General features: G+C 32.1%; 3 protein-coding genes across 6 annotated transcripts; 1 reads left to right on the top strand and 2 right to left on the bottom strand.

Moving 5' to 3' along the window:
- The first annotated feature begins 2914 nt into the window (after positions 1-2914).
- On the top strand, positions 2915-3409 carry LOC133285500 (uncharacterized). Its single transcript, XM_061482741.1, has one exon. The coding sequence runs from the start codon at positions 3008-3010 to the stop codon at positions 3215-3217; it is 210 nt and encodes a 69-aa protein (XP_061338725.1). The 5' UTR covers positions 2915-3007; the 3' UTR covers positions 3218-3409.
- Positions 3410-4846: 1437 nt separating this feature from the next.
- On the bottom strand, positions 4847-8103 carry LOC133285515 (uncharacterized). Of its 2 annotated transcripts, XR_009748014.1 has the most exons (3): positions 7540-8103; positions 5322-5541; positions 5194-5209 (listed from the first exon to the last, which is right to left on the bottom strand). XR_009748014.1 is itself a non-coding variant. In XM_061482757.1 (2 exons), the coding sequence occupies exons 1-2, from the start codon at positions 7895-7897 to the stop codon at positions 5525-5527; spliced, it is 375 nt and encodes a 124-aa protein (XP_061338741.1). In that variant the 5' UTR covers positions 7898-8103; the 3' UTR covers positions 4847-5524. The 2 variants fall into 2 exon arrangements, 1 of the variants encoding a protein (XP_061338741.1); XM_061482757.1 differs by having other exon boundaries at positions 4847-5541.
- Positions 8104-10021: 1918 nt separating this feature from the next.
- LOC133285521 (MADS-box transcription factor 1) lies at positions 10022-16169 on the bottom strand. 3 transcript variants are annotated; one of them, XM_061482765.1, is made up of 8 exons: positions 15830-16169; positions 13833-13917; positions 12215-12279; positions 12034-12133; positions 11175-11216; positions 11040-11081; positions 10402-10538; positions 10022-10097 (listed from the first exon to the last, which is right to left on the bottom strand). In XM_061482765.1, exons 1-8 carry the CDS (start codon positions 16012-16014, stop codon positions 10022-10024), a joined length of 732 nt encoding a protein of 243 aa, XP_061338749.1. In that variant the 5' UTR covers positions 16015-16169. The 3 variants fall into 3 exon arrangements, with proteins under 3 accessions (XP_061338749.1, XP_061338748.1, XP_061338750.1); XM_061482764.1 differs by having other exon boundaries at positions 12215-12282; XM_061482766.1 differs by lacking the exon at positions 11040-11081 and having other exon boundaries at positions 12215-12282.
- Positions 16170-25609: the final 9440 nt, after the last annotated feature.

Here is a 25609-nt window from a genome sequence, read left to right on the forward strand (position 1 = left end):
ACTTTTAACTTTCAAAATAAAAAAGTATACAGAATACATGTTTCATTAACTATTTTATAAAATAATTGTAAGAAAAAAAAAACACTTTTTTTAGGGTGTGTTTGGTACAGGAGAAATTTTTTGGTGACCGGGAATCATGATTAATGGGAATTCAGTAGAAATTGAGTTTACTTGGAATCTTACGAAAGATGTGTTTGGTTCGCCAAAATATTACCGGGAATATTGGGTAAAAATTATTGATTCCATATTTGGTTTAGAACGAAATATGACTTGGAATATGAGGTTATTTTACAAAAATAACCCCAAACTATTTTTACTTTTGTAATTGATAGATTGGGTCTAGATTTTTATGTGTATTGGAGTATTTTTGTCTCAAAATTTATTGTTGTGTTTTTCCTTTACTTGGTATTCTGATTGGTATTCCGAATTACCATATTATTTTTGGTAATCTGAATAGTGACTTTTCTTTATAAATCAAATTACCGGTAATCCTTGGATATCCGGGAATCGTAATTTATTCCTTCTACCAAACGTGGTAATTACATTTACCAAAGAAGAATTACTGGTAATCCTCTCCAAAAACTTGAACCAAACATCCCCTTAAGGATTAATAAAAAAAGTTGCTGATATTATAGCTTAATGAGTCGTGTGTTGTTGATATTATGCCTTAATGGGCTGATTGTATTGAGAGACCATGTACGGGGGTGTAGGTGTTTCTCTGTGATTTGTCTCTTTCAATAATTTCAGGTTTCATCATTTCTTCTACCTTTGTTGGGCTTGGATATCTGTTTTTTGGTAAACATCTGCTTTTCAGTTCTCTTGTTTGGTGTGTTGTGTTTGCCGTTTTTTGATGGTTAGTTACTTCAATGCATAATTAGAGAGAGATAATTTTGTGTAAATTGTGTATATTAAGTCAACTAATAAATAATATTATCATTATTTTTACATAAAATATTTATCTAATACATACATTTATATATAATTATTTGATAATAATTAATTTAATAAACATAAAGTTTTATAAACTAGGTATATATGGGAGTTTCTCCTCACGACTCAAAATAACAAGTCAATGTTCTATTAAAAAAAATAAAATAATAACAACTCAATGAAGTCAAAACTCAGAACCATATTTGGCCAAAGAAAATTTTTGGAGTAAAACCAGTTGTTTATTCTCTTTATTTCTTTATATGTATATTATTATGGATTTTATAAAAGTTATGTTGTAGGAAAAGTGATTATGTTATGTTATAGAGATTCGTTTTGCGTGCCGAAGTTTTTTTTTTTTTTTTGCTGCGGGCCCCACAAAATATTGTGTGTGTAAGAAGCTTTTTGTGGTCATGTTTAATGATAGATGATAAACTCTATTATTATATGTGAAAGAATGTATTATTAATATAATTCTAAATCCTACTGAGAAAATAACAAATTAAGTAATTGTTTATTCTCCCATAACATTAAGGGCGAGAATAATGAAAATAATAAAGATAACTTGAAGTAAATAGGGGAGAAGTTGGGTCCTCACGAAATCTTGGATTCAATACCATTGTCATACGAGTTCATCTTACAATTTCTGTAAACCACGAGTGACTCGATAATAGGTCTTGTGACCCTTCAGTTCACTCATTCCCATTCTCATGATACACTTTTCTTTATGTTACTTTTCAATATATCGTTAACGTATCTATATTATAATTAACTTATAATTAAAAATAATTGTAAATTAAAAAATATAATTAAACATGCACCAATTTTAAAGCTGAATCCAATCTCAATACTAGAATCTTTCAGGTAGTGTTTGATTGGGGAGAAATTTGTTAATACTAGAGAAATATAAATACTAGGGATCTGAAAAAAAGTAAGTTAGATAAAAAAGTTTTAAAAAAGTTATTTGGTTGGGCAAAATTTTATCAAAAAAATTGAATTAAATTTTTGAATGTGTGTTTGGTTGAAAATAAAATATTGATAGGAAAACTTAATGAAATTACAAAACTATCCTCGTAAAAATGAAACCGTTTTATTACATCCTTCTAACACAATAGGGGTAAACTTGGCATGTCATTCATCAGCTTTTTCACTTATCCGGTTTTGAAGAGAAATTGCACGTCTTCAAACGCTTTCTCAATAGTGAAGATATCCGATTTTTGGTCCTCTTCTTGGTTTGCTAGGAAAGCTCTTTGATGGGTAAAGAAACTGAAAATCTTCTTCCCAACCAAGCACTACTTCAAGGAATAAACATCACCGACACTATTGTATAATAATATATATCTTCGTATTGCGTTGCTACACATGTAACTGTATGAATTCAACACTAGATATCTTCAGTTAAAATATACGATGGACGGATATAAATATATAGAGTTATATTTACAAACTATACTATGTATTTCTGGAAGAACATTAGGTTATACTATATTCTTCCGGAAGTACATAATGTAATATTTATAAAAATTTATAAAAAAAATTTGTAAACGAATTTTTGCCTTAAATATATATAGAAATTATTTTTTATATAATTATTTAAATAATAAAAACCTTAAACTGTAAACGCAAAAGAATTTTTTAACCTCCAGACTAAGGTTGTCGTGTTCACCCACGGCAATGGTCTGGAATGTTACTCAACAGCAACGTGTCAGTGTCATTCGTCACATTTCAACTAAAGAGACAAAAAATAATTGATTCGATCTTATCTTGCAAGAAAGTTCAATTAATGAAAAGCCATAATACGAAGAAGGAGATTCAGGATATGCTGGCACGTAATGGTTGCTTTAACAATTACTCTACCCTACAAGGCACCTCACCTCCGACAATGACATGCACATAAACACAAACTAGCTATTTTTTTTTTTTTTTTTGCTTAATTTGTAAGTTTAGTTGAATAATAAAATCTTGAGTTTATGCTCCTTTTTATTCCATTTATTCTTTGCTTGAGTTACCCCCGAATCAGTTACCATTCACTAAAGGGTACTAATAGAGTTGTGTGTTGTAAAAGACAAAGCAATTAATAATGGCAGATTGGGGTCCGGTGGTGATAGCGGTGGTGCTGTTCGTGTTTCTAAGCCCTGGTCTTCTGTTTCAATTGCCAGGGAGGAACAGATTGGTGGAGTTTGGGAACATGCAAACCAGCGGGGTTTCAATATTGGTTCACACTATCATCTTCTTTGGCCTTATTACAATCTTTCTTATTGCTATTGGGGTGCATATCTACACTGGTTAAATCACCGCAACTCTTTTATTTATGGGAAAAATGTTTGCGTTTTTCATTTTATTCCTTTTTGTTATGGTTTAAATTTTATGTTTTTCTTATAATTAATTTAAGAGTAAGTGATTGTTTTTTCACTTTTTCTCATACTCATGGAATATTCCTTGTACTTACATCTTTTTAAATGTTTAGATTTCTTCGAGATTCCAGAGGGGGAACAATCTTGAATTCCATAGAATTGAATCACCTGCACACACACTGATATCATATGAGATTATGAGTTTGTGTTCTATGCTTTGCTGTTTTTTTCTTCAATCAATTAAATTACGGATGGATCAATTTATGTTTGCCTATGCTTTTTATTGTCTGACCCTTATTTTTTTCCCGTTTTGTTTGAATGTAATTAAACACACACCAAAAAAAAAAAAAAAAGAAGAAGAAGAAGAAGGAACAAAGTCTTTTTTCAATGGCTAACAAGTGTTTTAAACTACGTAACAGAATACCACATCAATTTTTTTTTTTAAAGAACACTTTATGATGCAATTATTCTGTTTAAGTATCATTCGTTTAATAATTTTTTTTGTTTTGACAATAAAATAAGCATTAAACAAACGTGGTTACCCAATAATTTAATGGAATTTCATGCGAGTTGGACATTTTTTACATGGATAAATTTAGGCTTCAGCGTTTCTACCGTGGATGTAGATAAAATTATCTATATTCATTTTTAAAACAACGACATTTTAGGTTGAAAGATTAAAAAATTATAACGAAAAGATTATTATATTTTTAAAATAAATTATAATTACAAAACTAATTTGATTTTCTTTCCAAAACAATGTTATTTTGGGCTGAATGTAACTACAGAAAAAACAAATTCATAAATTTAAACCTAAACAATTTTATAAGGATTCATATAATAACAAAAATAATTTGAATTTCATCCAAAATGATGTTATTTTGAACTGGATGTAAATAAATTATTTATATTAACTGCAGAAAAAATAAATCGACAAACTTAAACCTAAACAATTTTATAAGGATTCATATAATTTAAAGATTAAATATTCTTTTGAGTCCCTAACAAAAAATGCAGTCTCCACTTTAGTCCCTTACAAAAATAAATTAGTTAGTTAATCCCTAACAAATTCAAAGTGGACCCATTTTAATTCTTTTGGGGGACTAATATGAGTCTTTTTTGAATTTGTGAGGAACCACAATTTCAACTAAATAAGTCCATTTTGAGTTTATTAAGAACTAACTGACTAATTTATTTTTGTAAGGGACTAAAATAGAGATCGTACGACCAAAAAAGGTATTTACTGTGATTTAAATATCAGTCGAATCCTTTCGTTCATAGTTTTCTCTCTACCCAGCGACTCGAGTGTTCATATTCCTTCACTTCTTCTATTTCTTTCTTAAAATATTACAGTTCCATAACAGAGAGAACAAAAGGAGCACGTGCCGTACAAAGGGTAAGTCAACAAGCTTACAGTCCACGTTACATAAATTTTAGTTCGATATTAAATTTTGAAGTTTCATAGAAAAACTTTAAAACAAACAGTAATATAAACAGATTCAACAAGTTTAAACCTTCATTATTCTGGCAACATAAACTTCAATGACTAGAGATTCCACATTATTTGTATTTTGTACAAGAAATTTTTTTATAGATCAAGCGCGACATTACTCCATTACTCCTTTTTTTTTTTTTTTTTTTTGTATTACATCCAGATATCCCCACAACCGATAACCATGAGACTAATCCATCGTCCCGGATCAGCGCACAAAGCCTTAAAGATCTGGAAAATATAACATAAGAACTGACATTGATCCACATCAACAACCCTCTGATAGCTGTAATATACGCAAATAAACAATTTCAGCTGCTATAGACATAGCAACCATCCGATTCCAAATATTCTTCTTAATCCCGTACAACCCCTGTTCCCACGAGTCAAATCATATTTTCCTTCTCTTTCTATAGAATATGGCATATGTTTAGAACTGAGGAAAAGGAAATTCAAAAGCCTAAGATTAAGATATTATGGAAGTGCCAATAAAGTTTAATAAAATGACAGATAACGGAAGAAGGAATCCGGGAACAACCCCTCAATACCTAGGGCAGTTCAATTTTACTTGGCTATCTCTAGTGCACAGAGAATCCATAGCCACAAGGTCTATTAACTTCAAATCCAGTTTCCACGATTCCTGCATCTATAATAAGAGGAGAAGCTCCGTAATCTTTAATGTTTAATAGGTTGCATGAGGCAACACAAAACGCAACACCATTCTCCTCAATTTCATTCACCATTTGTCACTTCACAAAAGCTTCCACGCTGCAACACAAAAATTCAGTATTGATCCGTCAGGCTCGTCATACAAAGAATAATAGTTAATTGAAAATAAAAACCCATAATGAGTGATACAATCAGGGCTAAGTGCCCGCTCAAGTTAAATAAAAACCAGCAGAGGGGAATTCAAAACGGACGAACATTGAAATTTACAGGAAAAACCTGATACTTGAGCCTAGTCTTTTAAGAAAACAAAACTACTACAAAGCTTTCTTTTTGAACTTGGAAGCTCATTAGCTGTAGTTTAGTTAGGCTGTGAATCAAAACCAATCTATGGCAAAAAGCCGAAGAAATCAAAAAAATAAAATATAATAATAATCAAAGCCAAGCAAAATTTACAGACTTAGCAAGGCTGAGGCAAATATTGAAGTGCCAGCTCCGGCCTATATGTGTGACATCCAAAACTTCTCTTATTTGGAATGTTTTGTTCAGGTAAATGAATAATGTTGGTATACAAAAAAATTATTTACACATTCCTCAAGAGTCTTCTGTAAGAGCCACTCTTTAACAATTGTATTGAAGCTTTTCTAATGTCTCACTCAGATTTCGTGCAATCTCCTCACAAAGTTGTATAACAAATTAATAGTAATTTCCCAATAAGAATATTAAAAAAGCAAGATACGACTTACTTAATTTACATTCTAAATTATTTCAGAAAAAACTAACATTGCATAACCTTCCTTTCTTTTCTTTTTTCTAATGTTCATAAGAGGCTATACAGTTTGGTATTCTATCCCAATTTCATAAAACTCACTTTACTGCCTCAACAGAATATGAACAGAGAATTTTTATGATTAAGTTTCTAATTCTCCACCATAGGTGCATCCCTTCTAAAAAGAAAACTACATATCCAAACCTAATGAAAAGAAACCACTCCCCAATTAAACCCCTACTTGCCAGGGTAGGGGTAACAAAAAAAAAAAAAAACTTAAACATAATTCCTTTCTTATTAACCAGTGACCCCTGCCCCGAAAGAAAACCATAAGCACAATACAAAAACGGTGACAAAGTTTGTAACCACATCCAAAGCTTGATAATAAATAAGAATTGCATTTGCATCCTATGCTATCCTCTTTTCAACTTTTTGTCTCCATTTTGGTAAAAATTAAATTCATTATTTACACAATATTGGATTGTGACTTGTGAGGTTATTGAGAATTCAACAATAGCTGAGGTGGGGATACCAGACATCCATGTTGCTGCAGTACAAATTGCCTTTTAAGAAGATAACATAATGAAACTTCAATGCTAGAAAAAGCCAAACATGTATACGGTATGAAATGTACAAAACTTTCAATTCTCTGAAAGTGAAAGATGTCACCAACAAATTTTGTCTAACTAAACTAAAGCACTGCAACCCTGAATTCGCTCAACGAAACCGTAGGTTCTATTGGAAGAAGGAAAAATCTGCCGACGGCCTAACCAGCAAAAATTCTAACTTTTTAATTTGAAAGTTCCATTCTTAGAACAAAAGAAAGCACCTCAAACAGAGAACTGAACAGTTTGCATCCTATTTCTTTTAAATAGGTGAAAGCTTTCCGTGTAAAAAGAAAAAGCAAATCGTCAACCTTCCTTTTTTGTTCCCTAAAAACACAGCCCAACACATTATAGGGTTTAATTTTTCGAATGTTCGAAGAAATAATTTTATCTCTATCCCCTGAACATATAATCTCACGTGGCATCACACATTTTTACGTCAATAGAAGATAATTTTATCTTGTATGAGAAACGTTAATCCCAAAAATATAATAGAATCCCTTCGTAAAATCATTGAATTAGAAGCACGAATCAAAATCCTAAATAGAAAAAAAAAGCCTCATAAATCATAATAATTCACGGGAAACAAAATAAAATAAAATATCCACTTACAAGAGCAAAAGAAAAAAAAAAAACACAATCTTCATACTCCAAATTCCAATTTCCAACAAATAGTAGTAATTTTTCTTTTTCTCTTTTAGCGAGAAAAAAGCAACGATTTCTTACCAGGAATATCCTTACGCGGCGGCGTGGCATAACAGAGAATGGAACGACCAAGGTCGGAGAGACTTGAGAGGATTCCGGCGACGTAGAAGACCATGACTAATCCGAGAACCCACGGCATCAACATGAATCCAATGAAGAACGTAACCGATCCACAGAGCATCAAAGCCACCGAGATTCCGAGAAGCAAGGATGCAAACCCCGCCGGCGAGATCTGAGGCATCGGACGCCGTGACGGCGGCGCCGGAGTATGATCGGAGAAAGTTAACGGCGTCGTAGGGGATCGAATGAGGTTGAGAACGAGAGCCGAAAGCTCGCACAAAGCCCTAGATTGCTCATCTTCCTGTCTTGTTCTCATCATCCCAAAATCAAAGAAACAAAAATTGGTGGGAAAAATGGGAATCAAAACGAGGCAAATGGATAAACTCAGGTATTCTTGGATTGGAATTGGAAAGAAATAGTGTTATGACGGCGAAAACGTTTTGTTTTGTTTTGTTGAAAGAAAGGGTCAGAGAAAATGGTTCCAATCAAACGATAATTGATACGTAAATGAATGAAAATGAAATGATAAAGCGAAACAAAGGGATTTTGGATATTAAAAAACAAAAAAAAGGGTAAAGTGATTTTGAAAAGTGAAATGGGTTGGAATGCCAAGCAAGAAATGAGGGTGCTTTATCTGGAACCAAGCAATAAGATGAGATTGGTACACGTCACCATGATACATAATGCACGTTCCATAAGGTTGTATCCACATGGCAACATTTAATATTTCTCGTGTTTATCTCCTACATATATAAAGCTATTTGGAGTTTATATTATGAAAACGGCCCGTTTGGGCTAGCCCCTCATTGTAATGGTGGGTGCACTAAGCTTCGCAACTGAAGAAAGGACGAGACTAATCCCCAAACCGAAGATTTTTGTCTTATCCTCTGGTCCCCAAAGATTTTTCAAGAAACTGTTTGAGGCAGGGTTTGATCCCTGCACCAAGCAATCCCTTGGGAGCTCAGCTGCCAACTGAGCTACCTTTGGAGTTAAGTGTGTGTCATTTTAAAGGATATAAAATTATGTTATTTTAATAGAGAGAAAAAGATATATAAAAAAGAAGAGAGAGTTGACAAAAAAAATAAAAATGTGAGTCTTACCTCTTTATGAGAGTAAAATGATGTAAATTGTGTCCTTTAAAAGAATAAACACTTTTTCCTTATATTATTTTTTTCTTTTTCATTTCATCTCATATGAATCTATATAACTTCAATATATTTATGTGTATATAGTAGTATGAAAAATATTAATAGAAGCCATATTCTCAACAGTCAAAATTTTATTTAAAATTATGTGTATATCAACGCATTTCAATTTTATTAAACAAAATATAAGAATGTTTCCGTGACGTGGGACCATATCTTCTTCGAATCTTAATTAATTGCATTTTCCATATATTGCGCCTCTTGGACTTGGTCTTGGCTTTGGTCTAAAGGTTCATTTGCCTACCTCAATAGATAACAATAACATGTTATTTGACGTGAAATATAAGTGTCACCGTAAACTAATTAACGATCAATACATGAGTAATTTAATTTCTATAAAGGTAAATTTAATTATTGGAATACATTGTGATATATATTAAAAGATTGCACTTAAAATTCCCCAACAATTCAAAGCCACCGTTTCGTTACTTTTAATTATTGGATACGCACAAGGGGTTTGCTTTTGGCCCACACAGGACATAGCCTACACTTTAATGTTTCCAAACTCTAAATGTCAGTGGTAAAATTATATATATACAGAGTACATACAGACTTCTCATTCACAAATTCTTTATAGAAAAATAAACGAATGATAGAGGAGAAACACATTCATTAATTTGCATTTAAGTAGCTATTTTTTTCACCACTTAATTATTATTCTGTGAGAAGTTGAAAGTAAAAAATTTGTAAGTGCATCATTTCATATACAAAGTGTTCACATCCATCAAATAATAGAACAGAAAAAGGTTAGAACATTTTTTTTTTTTTTTTTGGTAAAAATAAAAAAGTAAGCTAAACCAAATTAAGTATTATTGTCATAATTGAGCAAACTAGCTAGGATTGAAAGATAAATACTTTACCTGCAAACAATTGTAATGAGCAAATTAAACATAGTGGGTATTGTCATAAGGGAGCAAACTACTAGGGCTCAGAGAAAAACACTACTTTTAAAGAGATGGCACACGCAAAAGTGTGAGGTCATTCATAGATATTACAATGTAATGTAAGGCAAATGGGTGCAAACAATTGTTTTATTATGGAAAGGGAAAAACTAAAGAGTGATATCGAAGCAAGGAGTTGCAGTTTATGAAATTAAGCGCACACACAAAAACACTGCTTACATTGTTCCTAGATGGTAGACACTTGTATAAGTCCATTACATGCTATTACAAATTTCCTTTTTTTTCCTTTCAAATAAAATTGAAGCAGCAGGATCTTTACGTTTCACACTTTCTCTATCATGGTAACCATCCTGCCATGTAATTATTCATGCTTGGGCCTGCAGTCACCACTGATACTGGATCATGCTGATATCTGCGCTTAAACAAATTTCAACAATGTTAAAAATATATAATTAAAATCTAAATATGATTCAAGATTGTGCTTTCAGCCAATCACCCCTTGATTAAGATAATTAATGATTGCAAAGTATAAATCAACATGCACTAGTGCAAAATACATTATTTATAGTTTATTGTGTATATCAAATCCCAACAACTATGCATGCATGCCAGCATATATAATTGATCCCTACAACAAATACCTTAGTACCCTTGAAACAGTATGGAACAATTTAGAACCACAACTAAGGATCAATTTTGTAATGAAGAGTAAATACCCAATTTGTAACGTTGGCTCACACTCCAATGGTTGAAAGAGAGCATCACCCTGGTGGGTTTGACCTGGATGTCGGCCATATCCCATATCTTCTGCACTAAGATTCAGTTGGAGTGGATTTATTTGATACCCTTCTAGCTGCAAAATAGCAGCACAAGAGTCGCAATCATTAACCCCTAAAATTTCAATAGTATTTGAGAAGCGCATATTAATTGTAACACCAACTAAAATATCACTTTTCACCAAATTTTTTATTCAAATGTCACGCGAATAGTATTATTTTTCAATATGCCACGTGGGCAAATTTGCTGAGCACTGTAACGAACTCAGTTTGCTGACGTGTCACGTTTCTAGTGCATTTGAAAAATAACACTGTTCGCGTGATATTTGGATAAAAAACTTGTTAAACAGTTTTTGGTCACTGTTTCCTTATTAATTTGTGCATTCGAAATTGATTTTGCTTAACCATATCTTCCTGGAAATTGTTTCGTCCATGCATGTAACCCTTGGTAACTCTATTTTCCTAATCTTAACCTATTATGTCATTATTCTTTTTTTAAATGTATGAATTATAATTCAGGACTATGAACCGTAATTTGAGCGATTATTTAATTTTAAGCTGGTTGAAATATTTCTTACCCTTTGTCTGAGAGCTCTGTTTGCCTCACTTAGCAAGTGTTCCTTCACAGGTGGCATACACTGGTGAGCTGGGGGAGGAGCTTGAGGAAAAAGTTTGCAAACTTTAACAAAAGAAAAGGAAAATTGTTCTCATACCTTACGTTGAAGATCAGTGAGCTGATCCAGCATGAATTGGGTCTGTAGAAGAAACAAAGTTACAAATACATATGCACACATTCACAAACCGGGAGAAAAGAGTTGATACAGACGACTCTCTCAGGGATGTAAGAGTGTTTTTACGTTGATAACTTGATATTATATACTTTTTGAGAAAGATAAATTCATTTCTAGAATATTCATTTTTCCATATTAATGTCTATGGTAACTATGTGACATAAAGGGATAGAAATTATAGTATTTTTAGTGTTTAATGCTTCACTCCGAGTGAGAAACAGTTATATATATCATTGAGATTATTGTTTCTCATGTTGTAAGAGATAATTTTATCTCACATAAAAGTGTGTGAAACCATATTTTTTTTCCTCTCTACTCTTTCCATGACTCCACACACTTTTACGTTAATCCGTGTATTATTTCCGTTTCTTCTACTCTTTATAGCATATGACTTAAATAACACTATTAATAAAGTTTTTTCTATACACATGACGAGAGATTGAATCCCTATCAGTACAATATGCTTAAACGACTCAGTCATGTATCAACTGTAGACTTTATTGGTAAACCGTAAGATTTTTCCCATCTAAACAAAGCAGATTCCCCTCTCCACCCCAAAAAGAAATTATATTATTATTATTTTTTGTCTTTAATGTTTTACTCCGAGTGAGAAACAGTTATATGTATTATTTCTGTTTCTTCTATTCTTTATTGCATATGACTTAAATAACGGTTTAAAATGCACCAAGCTAGGGTTGATTTATGATAAGGAATGTATGATCCGATTTTTCTAAATAATTTTAAATGGTTATCAATTAGCAATAATTGGTTACTTGAGTACCCTTGTTGATCTGATTTGCTTCAAAGACGAATCTAGCTGCCTTTCAAGTGACTCGAGCTCTTTGCTGCTTAGAGGGCCAAGATCTTCTCCCATAAGATTCCTAATGAGAGTATCAGTCAAATAAATCAATGACTTCGTATTATATAGCATGTGTATTTACAGTATAATCGAGCATCAATACCTCTGAGAACGTTGTAGAGCTTCATAACGAGCCTTCAGCTTCAAATATTCCTGTTGACTGCTTAACTCCTACAGTCATGGTATGGATGGCAACAAAATCAATGCAATTACATAATTAAAGGAAGATATTCACCAAGTCGTTCATAAGTAATTCATATATAAATCTCGTTTTAAGGATGTCATGGACAACTATGCCCTAAAGCAATTAACTTGATGGTGATTCATATTTTTGGAGCCTCCTCAACTGGTTCATCCTTTGGACTAGTCCAGTTTGAACATTATTAGATTCTATAGAGGGGACGACTCTACCAAAGATCATTTTTTACATGCCCGTGACTCGAATACGAGTCTTCTGGTTAAGGGACACAAACTCCTTATCATTTGTGCCAATGGTATTTGGTATGATCTATATTTTTTGTGTAGGCAAGTATTTAGTAAAGAACTAACAAGTAGTTTTGTGGGCAAGCTAAGTAGGGATACCAATAATCTCTTTGAAATACTATTCTCAACTATCATGCACACTATTATTAACTTAGAAAGGAATAAGATCACTTGAGTTCATGAGAATGCAGCTGTGTCAAAATTTGATAGGGAAAGCTTTGTTGTCCATGTGGTCTACCCGGCTAGTTGAATAATGGAAGAACCATTAGATAATATAAAAAAAAGAAAGGAACAAGATCACATATTATCACGTTACATTTTAATAATTCCTTATTTTTTTTATAAAATTTTTATTATTTTCTTGATTTAGAAACGAAAAATTAATCCTCTCTTTCTAAACCATTCCATCCAAATATAACCTAAAGATCAATCAAATGGCATCAACTTGATTTTCTAAGACAACCACAAGATCCTTACATTTCGCTTGGAGTAGTAGCACAAGTTTTGTTTTCACAATAGTTAAATAAATAAATTCAATTGAAAGAAAATGACATCATTATTTTCTATATAGAGACAAAAGAAGGCAAAAGTTCTATTCTAGTTGATGTTTCAGGCAACAATCACCAGAACTATGATCTGGTGGAGAATTGTGTGAACAGGAGTTCTGAGGCGCAGTTGCAGCTGCAACAAGGTTTGGGGCAAAAACACGACCTCACATGCCACAAAAGTCTAAGGAGGATTGTAACAAAGTATTACTTTCAATGAAAATGGAATAAGAAAAAAAAAAATGGTAGAGAAGGCTAGGAGGCTTTACTGTTGTCAGGTTAAGTAACAAAGAAACGATTTTTAATATCATTTTCTTGTGATTGCACTAATTCACTCAATGGGGCATGCCTATATTTGTCTTCTGATCAGTCGGTTTCTTGTCTTTAAACTATGTACAATAACCTAAACTAGTAATATTTTATAATATGATGGTAATTTTATTTAAATAATACTATGCTTTTTAAAATAAAATAAAAACTATTCCAATTTCTTGGACTAGTACACATTCCTAGCTAACTCGTGATATGGGGTAGGCCAAATGCTGCAGCTAGAGGCATTATCTTCTATATATCCTCCATATTCCCATGTAATTATGAAAGGAAAAAAAGAAAACAAAAAGAAATAGCTGTGATCAAATTAGACAAGTGAAATGCACGAGTAATCTAGTAAATAGGGTGTGTGGGATGATTCACCAATACCAAGGCTTCCCTTGTTGACACATTAGCCTCAGGCGCTCCATAGTTGCATTTCTGGTATCTCTCTAGCGTTTTGAGCATGCTGCACATTGACATAAAATAATATATATTCTGAAAAACATGTGCACCATAATATAATTCCAAAATTTCAAGTCAGATGTACTTAGAAATAGTACTTACACATCCAAGAGGAAAACTACAAGTTACTGCATAATTAAAATTTACTTTGGTAATTAAGATTTTCTCTTTAATAAAACTTAGTAATAAATTAATAGCATGAAAAGGAAATCGGATATCCTATGGATAATATGAGATAGCTCATTTATGTGCCGTTTTTCAAACCCAGAACTAGACGCATGTAGTACAGCAATGTTCGGTTTCAGTTCATTCAGATCTTAAAAGAACCAGAGTTGTTTTCAGGGAGAGAGAAAACTCTACAAAACAACAGCAAGTAAGAAGCTTCGGAAAAAGCAAATCTGAAATGAAAGCCAATGTCTTGAAAATGTTTATATGTCTAGCTACTAGCTAGCTATGAAGCGTAACTGAATGGAAAAACATGTCAGTGCGTGTGTGCTTGAAAACGGAGGAGGAGATATAGAGGTTATGTTATTCACTCGAAACCCTATGAGAAAAGACCATTCTGATTCTGATTTCACTTAAGTATCAAACTGTAATAAACATGTCTCCATCATGATATGATCAATTGAAAAGAAAACATCAAATCAAACATCTGATTTCAATAACGTACGAAGATAAGTGACCAAGAAAACTGAAAACACAATTTTGTTCTCTGGTACATGGTTGGGAATCTGAGAAGAACCCCACATAATTAAAAGCAGAGAAGTCCCATTATAATGCTTGACAAAGATAAATAAATAAATAATATAAAAAAAAGAAAAAGAAAAGAAATAATAAAAAAAGAGAGAGAGAAGCTTTAAATAAGAGAAGAGAAGAAAGAAATGGACAGATACTGAGAAAATGAAGAAGAACTAATTGTAGAAATAGAAGAAACCCTAGCTAGGCTCAGGGATGCAAATGAGAGAGTTCCTTTCCTCAATAAAAGAAAATGGAAAAGAAAGGAGAAGTGGGTTTAGGTTGTTTCAGTGATTCTTAAACACTGAAATCAAAAGCAGACACTGGCTGCTAAAACTTCACACATAGAACAAATAATTTAATGATGTGCTTCTTTTCCCAACACTTGAAAATTGCACAGAAAAGAAGCCTGTGAGGTACCAGACCCCAAATTGCTTTTGGGAAAAAGCTTTTGAACCAGATCTGCTCGAAACACAAATGAAGCAAAAACAGAAATTTTGGATTGCTGGGTTGAGAGCCAAAAGAGGGAAAGAAAGAGAAAGTTGAAGGGTAAGGGGAAATACCAAAAAAATTAAAGAACAAAGGAAGAGAAAAAAAAAAAAAAAAAACTGAGATAGAAAGAATGGTCAATACAACAGTGATCTTATGTTGTTTTATTGTATTTATATTTCCTTGGGTTTATTGCGTTTCCAGTTGCAGATCTAACAGCAATAGGATCACAGAAATACTCAACCTGCTAAAAACGCAAAGACATTCACCGAAACGGAAAAACTCAAACAGTGAAAAAAGAAAATCAACTTTTTCATTCATTTTTTTTTCTTGCAAATAAAATAAAATTCAGAAGCTATCAAACTCTAGCTGGTCCTCTTCAATCACTGAAAACAGCAAAAATCAAAGGAAGAGAGAGAGAGAGAGCTTTGGAGATCTTGGAAGCTGAATCAAAACCATTTAAAAAAAAACCAAGGGAGGGAAAGGTGTAAAGAACAAGAAAGGTTCTGCGGTTCCTTTTTTGGTGCTTGTATGTTTATGTGCACATATACATATACACACACACACACAAACACACATAACATTTGGTGTTTGAAGAAATAAACAAAAAGAGAGAAAGAGAGAGGTTTTTTACTTCTATGTATTGTGTCCATTTTTATATGTATATAGATATTTTGCATTATAATGAATACCTTGAACTGCTGCAAAACTCGTACAGCTTTCCTCTATTGGAGAAGATGATGAGAGCAACCTCAGCATCACAAAGAACGGAAAGCTCATAAGCTTTCTTCAAAAGCCCGTTCCTTCGTTTAGCGAAGGTCACTTGCCTGTTGATCTTGTTCTCAATTCTCTTCAACTCCACTCTTCCCCTTCCCATCTTTCTCTCTCTCTCTCTCTCTTCTCTTTCTCTCTTCTAACTCTCTTTCTTACACTCAAATATCCACCTCACTGTAAATACTAATTTTAGAATATATAAAATCAGTGCAATTATTTTTTTTGTTTCCAACTAAGCTATGGTTTTTTGTGCTTAAGCTATCTCAACTTTCAAGTGTTGTACTTAGAGCTACATGTATTCATTCTCCTTCCTTAAGAATCTGAGAAAAAAAAAAAAAAAAAAAAAAACCATCCTTATCAAGCCCTAATGGGAACTACAAAATCAAATTTCTCTCTCTCTCTCTACCTGTGGCCTGTGCTTTGTCTAACACACACACAATGATAAGGACATGGCTAAACAAAACTAGTCTAATTAATTAAAGAGAAAATTACGTATCATTTTAAAGCATATAAAGTTGTGTCATTTTAAGAGAGAGAAAGAGATAAATAAAGAAAGAAAGAAAATTGACAAAAAAAATAAAGATCTAAATCCTACCTCCTTATAAGAATAAAAGAATATAAATTGTGTCATTAAAAAGTATAAACATTTTTTCTTTAATTAAAAATCAGTGTGTAAAAGTATCGTAAGCGAGAAAAAGAAGTTTTGTGCTACACGTAAAGTGTACCTAATCTTAGGGGTGGGAAAGTACTTGCCCATGAGAATGCGGTTGATGTGAAAAGTAGGATTGGATCGGACGGTGGGAAAAATGAGGGGATAGAATTGGAAAATTGAAGAAATATAAGAGAAACCTTAAAAAGTGTTAATGACTAATGACTAATGATGAATGAAAGGAAAGGAGGGGTGTTCGCAATCACAACAGTGCCACGTGTCGAAAGATGAAGTGGGAGAGAGCCTGATGTCCACCTGACTTTTTTCGGGTTCGGGCAATCATGTGAACTAACCTTAAGAAGGTGAACCCTCATAGTCGTAGGTAGTTCGTATGTTACATAGTGCATTTACATAAGTACCCCTTTTCCTTCCTAGATCTTAAATTATTTTTTTCTGGGAAAATGACTGATGTACATTGTTTTTATATTTATTTATTTTTGAAAAAAAGTTGTGTCATTTTAAATGACACATCTTATGTCCTTTCACTTTCACAAAGATATGAGACTCACGTTCTAAAAAAAACTTCACTCATTCTCCCTTCTATGATTTATCTCTTTTTCTCACTTAAAATAATATAAATGTGTCTTTTAAAATGATACACATTTTTCCTAATATTTTTATACATGTTACAATGTATAATTTTGTTACAATGTATAATTTTGGAATAGTAACATGTATTAATTAATTACCATATTATAGTAATTGATTGTTAATTCTTAAACTATGCAATACACGTACTAATCCGAAAGTTAAACACCATTACTTGATATAAAAGTGATACGAAGAAAGTGGTGGGCAATTATGTTAATGTAAAGTTAAAATGTATAGTCTTAATAAAAGTTGTTTTTTTTTTCCAATTACATATAAAAGTTTAATAAAATATGTCTCAATCAAGAACGAACCATCCCAGAGAAATTTAACATCAGTTGAACCATAGCACTTTAACTCGTTAATCCTACATTAGTTATTCTAACTTTGCATCATCAATTTTTTTTTCTATTAGATAGAGAAGGAAAATTATATATAATGAATTTTATGTTTTTTGCAACTAATTTTTAGAAATGAAAATAATATTTATTCAACAAAAATAATTTCAAATGATAATATGTACGACTTGTTGGGTATGACTCATACTTCGCATGCTGTATCGGGGTCAGCAGAAAGGCAACTGGGTTTCCGCTCCCAGGTGAGCGGGTGGGGGTCCGGGGGGCAGCGCCCCGAGGCTTGTAGAGGCTAGGTACTGTTGTGGGCCTCTGTTTTATTGTAATTTTCTTAGCAGTTTGAGCTTGGGACAATTAATAGCTGCTGTTAGGGTTTTGTAATCCTATTTATATTTGCCTTGTAAACCGAGAGACTTGTAACGAGTGGCGGTGAGGTGAATATAATACAGACAAGCTGGACGTAGCCTAAATTGGGTGAACCAGGGTAAATCGTTGTGTCTATTCTCTCTCTTTTTTCTTTTCCGTTTTCGATTTGTGTGTTGTCCATTTCCAACATGAATAATGTTTTTAAATTTTTGTGTAAGGAAAAAAAAAAGTATGACTTGGTTATTTTATTTATGGAGTTTTAGTTTGTCCTTTAAGGTGACCAGAAAAACTTTACAACACACACAATATCTCGTGGGGCTCACACTTTTTGAAGTAAAAAAAAAAAATTATGGCACACAAAACGAATCTCTCTAATATTACACAATCACTTTTCTTACACCATAACTCTTATAAAACCCTTTATTTATAACAGAGATTGAGATTAATAATGGGAAAGTTATGTACTGGTTTGCGCGTTCACTTGTTCCCGTGGTAGTTGTCAAGGAGGTTGAGTTGAAATGCAACACGTCTCTAATTGACATCTCCTCGCTACTTTAGTAACTTAGACTCTTGTTTTTAATTGAAATGCGTTTAATTTCTTACTTGAGTAACTGACGATATCTTTACAAACTAGGCATATTGGCATTGTGCTAGAGAAACTAGTCTTAGATGAAAATGACATAACAGCAATTGCGTATTATGCAGTTTCCATTTCAGAGATTTTAACTTAAAAACTTCATTGTATATATATAATTAACTTTGTTTTCTGAAACCAAGATAAAAGATGTTGATAGCCTTATTAACTTTTTATTGCAAACTGCTAATAATAAAAACCTTAGCTTAATTTCAACACCATGCCCTACCTTTGAAGGGGCATTAATTTACCGAATGCCGAGTTAGCACATTTAACTGAATTAGAAGAATTCTTAAAACGGTTCGAAGACCATGTCCTGTTTCACATGAGGAGGGAAAAACGTACTCCTATCAACTAGACATGTCATTACCTTTGCTGCCAAAACATGCGCTTCTAGGATTTTAGTTCTTGATACCTTGTTTTGTGGAAAATTTTGGAAACCGATACGATGCCTGGTTGTATGTAATTCATGACATGCCAAAATAGTGGTTTGTCAGAAGGTTACTAGTGTATGTGTGGTGTTTGTATACAAAAAGCAATTAGAATAATTAACTTCTCTTAATTAACTTGAAGTAAGAAATTTTTAGCCAAATTTGTTTTTGGGCATTAATACTCATCAATCCATGTAATATGTTATAACTGGTTAATATTTATATAGCATAATATTTATAAATTGGGTAAAACCAAATATATATTTCTATCCTTAAACTTTGTAATTTCTCTCAATGTGATCTTATGCTTCTAATTTGTTCCAGTCTAGTCCTTTCATGCACCTTCCAAATTAATTCAGCACTCTATATAAACGGAGACACTAAATGGAATAGGATTTCATTTTTTTTAAATAATAATAATAAAGAAAAACCAAATTGAAGTATACATATCTTCTCAAAAAGACCAAAAAGAGTTTTTCCTCTTCAGTAAACATGATATGTTTATCAACAGGGAAATAAGCATGTCAAATTTCAAATACCAGCTTACGCATGATACATCGATCGATGATATTAGATAGGGCTAATTCTCATATATTAAGCAAGTTTGTAGTGTAATATTTAGAATAAGGTGCCCATGCTTGCTTGGAGAAAGTAAAACGAATATGTCAATCAAATCATGTCACGATTTAAAATAATAAATACCGGTTTGATGGTTTTGTTTTAGCTTCTTTTTTGTTATAAGGAGAAGTTTATTGAAATATATTTTTATAAAAAAATTTATTATAATTTTTTTTTAAATAACGAATAAATAATAAAAAAAACAAGAAACTACCCGGAGGAGTGTTTTTAAGATATACATAAGCTTTTTTTGAGTTCGCATACTTTTTTTGTTCCAATTATAAGCCTTATTATAAAATTATATTTCCAAATTTTATTCTCTAACCTAATGACAAATCATTCAATTTCCTCCTCCCAAAATTCTCAGAATCAGAACGTCACCAAGATGAATAAAATAAATATATTTTATTCATTCTTTGATCTATTTTTTTCTTTAAGATTTTTATCTTTAAAACTTGGTATTAATGTTTTTAATATTTTATCTCCTACACACATATAAAAATAGATTGTCCCCATCTAGGGTAATATGAAGATAAAAGGGAGAAAACGAAAACACGAGCCTCACACACTTTTATGTATGTATATAAAATAATTTTATCTCTTATAACATGAGAAATATTAATTCCTTAAAACTTTTGTCTTTTATTTCTTATCATATTTATATTTAATTAACGAAATAATAGATGTTTTAAATACCCTTTATTGTAATTTTAATTAGAAACATAGCTTAAGAAATTTTTTTACCAAACAACTTACTTTTAACTTGAGTTTCAAAATAACTTTTAATCTAAAATTTTTATATAATCACATACAATTTATAACTTTATTTTTTAAGCTGATATTTTTAATTTTAACTTAAAAAAAAATTCCGCCAAATATGCTCCGAGTCATTAATTGGTAGTATCTTTTCCGCACAAAAGCCCACCTGATTTGTTTTCAATTCTTATGCATGGTTTATTTAAATTGAACACATAAAAACTGGGGAAGAAAAAAACGATATTGTTGGCTGAAGATATTGGAAAGGAATATAGGTGAGCAACAATTAATTAGACGTTTTTGTTAATTAAATCAATCCTCTCGTGTTCTAAAAATAACTGATGGTGGATCTCAAAAAGTACTGTTGTGTATGGAGGGATAAGGGATTTCCAACCCACAAAGAATTAAAAGCATATATCTAGTGTACATTACTACTCCACCTTCGGATTTTTACCGTTTTTAATCTTTGCTCTTTGGGTAGTTGGGAAAGGAAAAAGTAGGAACTATGATGGACTAATATATATTCCTGCATTTTCTTTCACTCGATCGATAGTATGTCCTAAAGGGGAATTGACGTGAACAAGCTGCTTATGGGCATGCATATTGAATCACTTATGAATGTTGCTGTTGAGGAGATAAGGAACAGTGAAGTGAACCATCTTAATTCTTTGATACCAAATACGAGATAGAAACATCATGGGGACCCAGCACACTGCACTCGCATTATGTGCATATTGGGGGCAAGATCAAAACTATACATGGGCACCCCCTTCCGTATGATAACTTGAGGAAAACTGTGCAAGTGGTCCAATGTTACAGTAACTGGCTTGTGGACCATTGAATTGGCCAATCAACTTCTTATTAGCTTAATACAAAAAATTTATTGCCTTACTTTATGATTGAGACACCCATGTTTCTTGTCTTTGAGAGTCAGAGAGAGTGTGGGAGTTCTTTAACTAGTAAGGTGAACTCTGTGTCTAGAATCTTTTGTTCATTATTATAGATAAACCGAATAATGAATATGGTTAAGTTTACATATACTTACACAGCATACACAATATAAGGCGCTAGAGAGATACAAAATATACAGAATAATTAATTAAGTCTCATCTGATATCTTAAGGTTTTGGCTTTAAATGATTCTTATTAACTATGGTATCAGATCTGGAGTGACCAGGAGATCATGAGTTCGATCTTCGTCACCTCTTACTTTCACGTTGAATTAAGAAAAACACAAACTAAATAAAAAAATGAACATGTGCAATACAAGCATATAAACAAAAAATAGGCTTGTTCCATATAGACATATATTAATTCATGTTATATATATATATATATATATATATATATATATATATATATATATATATATATATATATATATATATATAAGGGAGGGTTATATTTACAAATTTTTTATTTACAAACTATACTATATACTCCCAGAAGTATACTAGGTTACATTATATATTTCCAGGAGTAAATAGTGATTTGCAAAATATTGTAAAAAAAGTTTGTAAACGGATCTTTTCCTATATATATAGGGGTAAGATAATTTGACACCAATGTCTTTGATATCTCGTCTGAGAGCCGTTGGATAAAAAAAGATTAATGATGTCACATGTTTACAAATCGGAGTCATTGATCTTTTTTGAACTGCTCTTAGATGAGATGTTAAATTTTAAATTTGATATCGGTCTCAAGGGATCCTACTCCATATATTTAAATTTTTTTTTTTGTAAGTTACGTGACTTATATTATCAATATGGTATTCAAAACAAATTCTAACATTTCATTACACTCTGCTCCGGGTGAACACTTTAATGTCAATGTCACCAGTTACAACTCCTGCGATATTGTTTGATACAAAGGAAATTCAGTCTATTACATAAAAAAAAAAAAAAAAAAAGGAAATTCAGTCTAAAAAATTAAATGCAAAGAAGCAAGACTAAAAGGGTACACTGTATTACACCAAATGTTTTGTACCAGCAATGTGGGAATCTAACCGGTGGTAACATCACCTGATATTGGTGTCATAACCCAATATGAGTATTGTGGTGTACCGGCGGCAGCCGAAGATGAGAACTCTACCATATAAAAGAAGGCATAACCATTATCGGTCGTTCTCATGTAGTAGGATTACTATTCCTTCTGATCACACCTCAAACAGCTATAAATATTGGGTTTTAAGTGCGACCGAAAAGTTTTCTACCCATTTTTCTTCCTTTCAAACACGAGCATCTAGAAACTCGAGACTTTGAAAAGGAGACCCTAGGGTCAAAGATCAAAAACCAAATCATCCGAGACACAACGATTATAAAATTATTTAAAGAATATAAAACAACTGTAACAAAATAATAATTACGTGAGTTTATTAATTAATTATATTTTAATATTTCAAAATATCTGGGTAAATAATATTTCAATTCAATTCAATTATTTAATTAATTTCATTGTGATTATATTATATTTTTAGGCGGATAACATCTAATTAGATTGAACTTAGTAGAATAGTTTATATGAAATTGGTTTTCATGCAGAGCCACTTATATGTCAGCTGCTGTCTTGACACCAGCTATTTTTTTTAAAATGATATAGATTTTTTTCAAAAATTATGGTACGGTTTTAGTATTGAATGAATTTTTAAAAATAATACAACTTTGGCATAGGCTGAATTCTACCCGGTGGGTCTTTTGGCATTGGCTGTGTTTTTCTTCTGGCTTCGCTGCTATTTTTATGATAAGTGGAATCAATGAACACAAACTCTTTTGATTGAAATTTTTGGTTAGATTCCCTCTCTTACCTATTCAACTTAGGATTTGACTTTGTGTGTCATCTACGTTTACATCGCAAAGGTTGTCAAAAATGATAAACAATAAAGAGAAATAACCTAGCATCAAGTTTTCCCTTTCTTTCAGTTTTGTGATAGCCTAATAAGATACACACATTTATGCAGTATTGTTATTTGAATATTTTATAGTCATATACATAATTTAAGATTTTTAGATTTCTCAAATAATTGCAAATATTATTACATTATATTGAATTGCACGGAAGCACCAATTTAACAAAGATCTCATTAGGGCTCTAAACTTGAATTTGGATCTCATTGCAGAAAAAAAAAATAGTTGACACGTATATGTCGGTTGTTAGGTTAATAATCTCCACATTTTGTTTTGGATGAATACTCCTATAGATATATTTTTAAAAATAAATTAAATTTATTGACATTTTAGTCATTTATATTTTGAAAAACTAATATGACTAGTAGTTGTATTTGCTTTCTTTTAATAATCATCCACATCGATCCCTACTACTTTGATTGCGACTTCCGACCACCTATGCATGTACCTTTATTTCAATTCAACCCTCTTGCCATCGTCAATCATAGTGGACCACTTGGAGTGGCTTTAATTTGTGAATCTGCCAAACCAGCAAGATTTAATTAATAACAATACCTATAGTATCGTCCTTAACTCATGGAAACGAAGGGACAATGTAAAATTGCTTGGTACATAGCGCAACAGTTTCCATTGCCTTCACTGCCAGCCATCGTCACCAATATATTATAGTTTTCTCTCTCTCCAAATTGATATGTCATCAAAGTACTTCAAAGGTATTATTATGAAATTAATTAACAGCTTATACATGTCACGAGTAAAATGTCATATCAATAATCAACAAAGTCAATTATGCATATAACCAAGTTCAATCTGCTTGCAAATGCGGTAATCACCTAGCCTCTTTTTAGTTTCTCTCGATCGCGACTAGAAAGGAGTAGAAGTAGAAGAGTGATCTTAATTTGTTTTTGTTTTGGGATACACAAAAATTTTAATAGTTTTATATTATATGTCTCTCACACTAGTCTTCTTTGAACTTGAAGTACGGTGGATATTATACGGAGCCATTTGAATCACAAAGGCTCTGACATCATAATAAACAACAAATTCATCTAACAACTTAAATTAATAAGTAATGTATCTTCCATGGTTTTATATTATATATCTATAACAAAAACCATCACATAATTCCATCGGGAATATTATTGAAATGTGCGCTATGCAATTACGATATGACATGTGCTATGCAACTGCGATATGATATGTGCTATGCGTGTATATATTATGAGTATATCTTTGAATTAATAGGACTTTAAAGGGACGAAAACTTCGTACGCTTTGTTCTTAATAACTAGCTAGCATTTCAACCTAATTAAGGTAAATATCGCACCAGCCTAGCCTACAGTTTAATATAAATACACTACACTAGTTAGCACATGGCAAGTCTCAGCGAGTTTGTTTACCTAGCTTTTCCTGTCACATGTCCACAACAAATGTTGGCATTAAAAACATATATGTCCAAACATTTCATCTTAAATAATCATAAAGAAAAAGAGAGAAAAGAGAATCGAAATTGTAGAAGAAGTAAGATGGGCAAAGGTCAAGAAGTCAATATCATATGAGAAAGTACAAATTAAATCAAAGTAGTTTTAAGTTTCAAAATCAGTTAAATGAGGAGAAAGTGCTAGAAAGAAAAGAGGAAGTGAATGAAAGACAAAGAAATTAAGTGGAGCGTGGGCCAAGTGTGTGTATGGGGGACCAATAGTAATGGTTTTGATGGAAGAATGAAGAGTAAAAGGAAAGAGGGTAGAGAGAGTTGAATGAAGAGGGACCAAGCACATAGAGATGTCAGATACTATACCAATTAAGGGCGAGCACCATCTGCGTCAACCATAATAACACGTAGACCTTATTCCAAAATTAGAACTACCCTTTAAAGAAGTCACGTCGCATTGGGCTGGAACCTATAACTTGTATCACATTCATACCTATTATCATATATAGGGAAATGTTTTCTTACGTTCCACGAGACAATTGTTTTATGTAACACATAAAAGTGAGTAAGACCTATTAAGAAAAAGAGAAAAAAAAAAAAAAGAGTTTTACTCACTTTTTTATGTGTTACATGAGATGATTTGTCTCATGATATCTCATATATATATATATATATATATATATATATATCAAACGCCCACCCAACACCGTTTCTTTTTACGTTGCGTTGGTTTTGCAATTACCAATGACCACACCACTTTGAAGGACGTTATGTCTCTCTTTCATATATATTCGCTACTCTGTTTTCGACTCCGTCCCTCTTTGCCTAATTGTTCTGCACTAAAAACAGCGGCACTGTCAACAAAGTGGGCACAGTTGGCTAAGAGTTGGTCCATACTCCTCAAGGAC

Source organism: Gastrolobium bilobum, unplaced genomic scaffold (genome assembly GCF_033153095.1).
Source record: "Gastrolobium bilobum isolate Gb01-03AN ecotype WA unplaced genomic scaffold, APGP_CSIRO_Gbil_v1 utg32472, whole genome shotgun sequence".
NCBI lineage: Eukaryota > Viridiplantae > Streptophyta > Magnoliopsida > Fabales > Fabaceae > Gastrolobium > Gastrolobium bilobum.

What these genes read in the sequence shown, in the direction of transcription:
- LOC133285500 (XM_061482741.1), top strand. Translation starts at nt 3,008, where the DNA reads ATGGCAGATTGGGGTCCGGTGGTGATAGCGGTGGTGCTGTTCGTGTTT.
- LOC133285515 (XM_061482757.1), bottom strand. Translation starts at nt 7,897, where the DNA reads ATGATGAGAACAAGACAGGAAGATGAGCAATCTAGGGCTTTGTGCGAG.
- LOC133285521 (XM_061482764.1), bottom strand. Translation starts at nt 16,014, where the DNA reads ATGGGAAGGGGAAGAGTGGAGTTGAAGAGAATTGAGAACAAGATCAAC. An exon ending in GAGTTTTGCAGCAGTTCAAG is followed by an intron (nt 13,918 to 15,829) that starts GTATTCATTATA and finishes GTCAATGTGCAG; the next exon opens with CATGCTCAAAACGCTAGAGA. An exon ending in CAAGGGAAGCCTTGGTATTG is followed by an intron (nt 12,283 to 13,832) that starts GTGAATCATCCC and finishes CCATGACTGTAG; the next exon opens with GAGTTAAGCAGTCAACAGGA.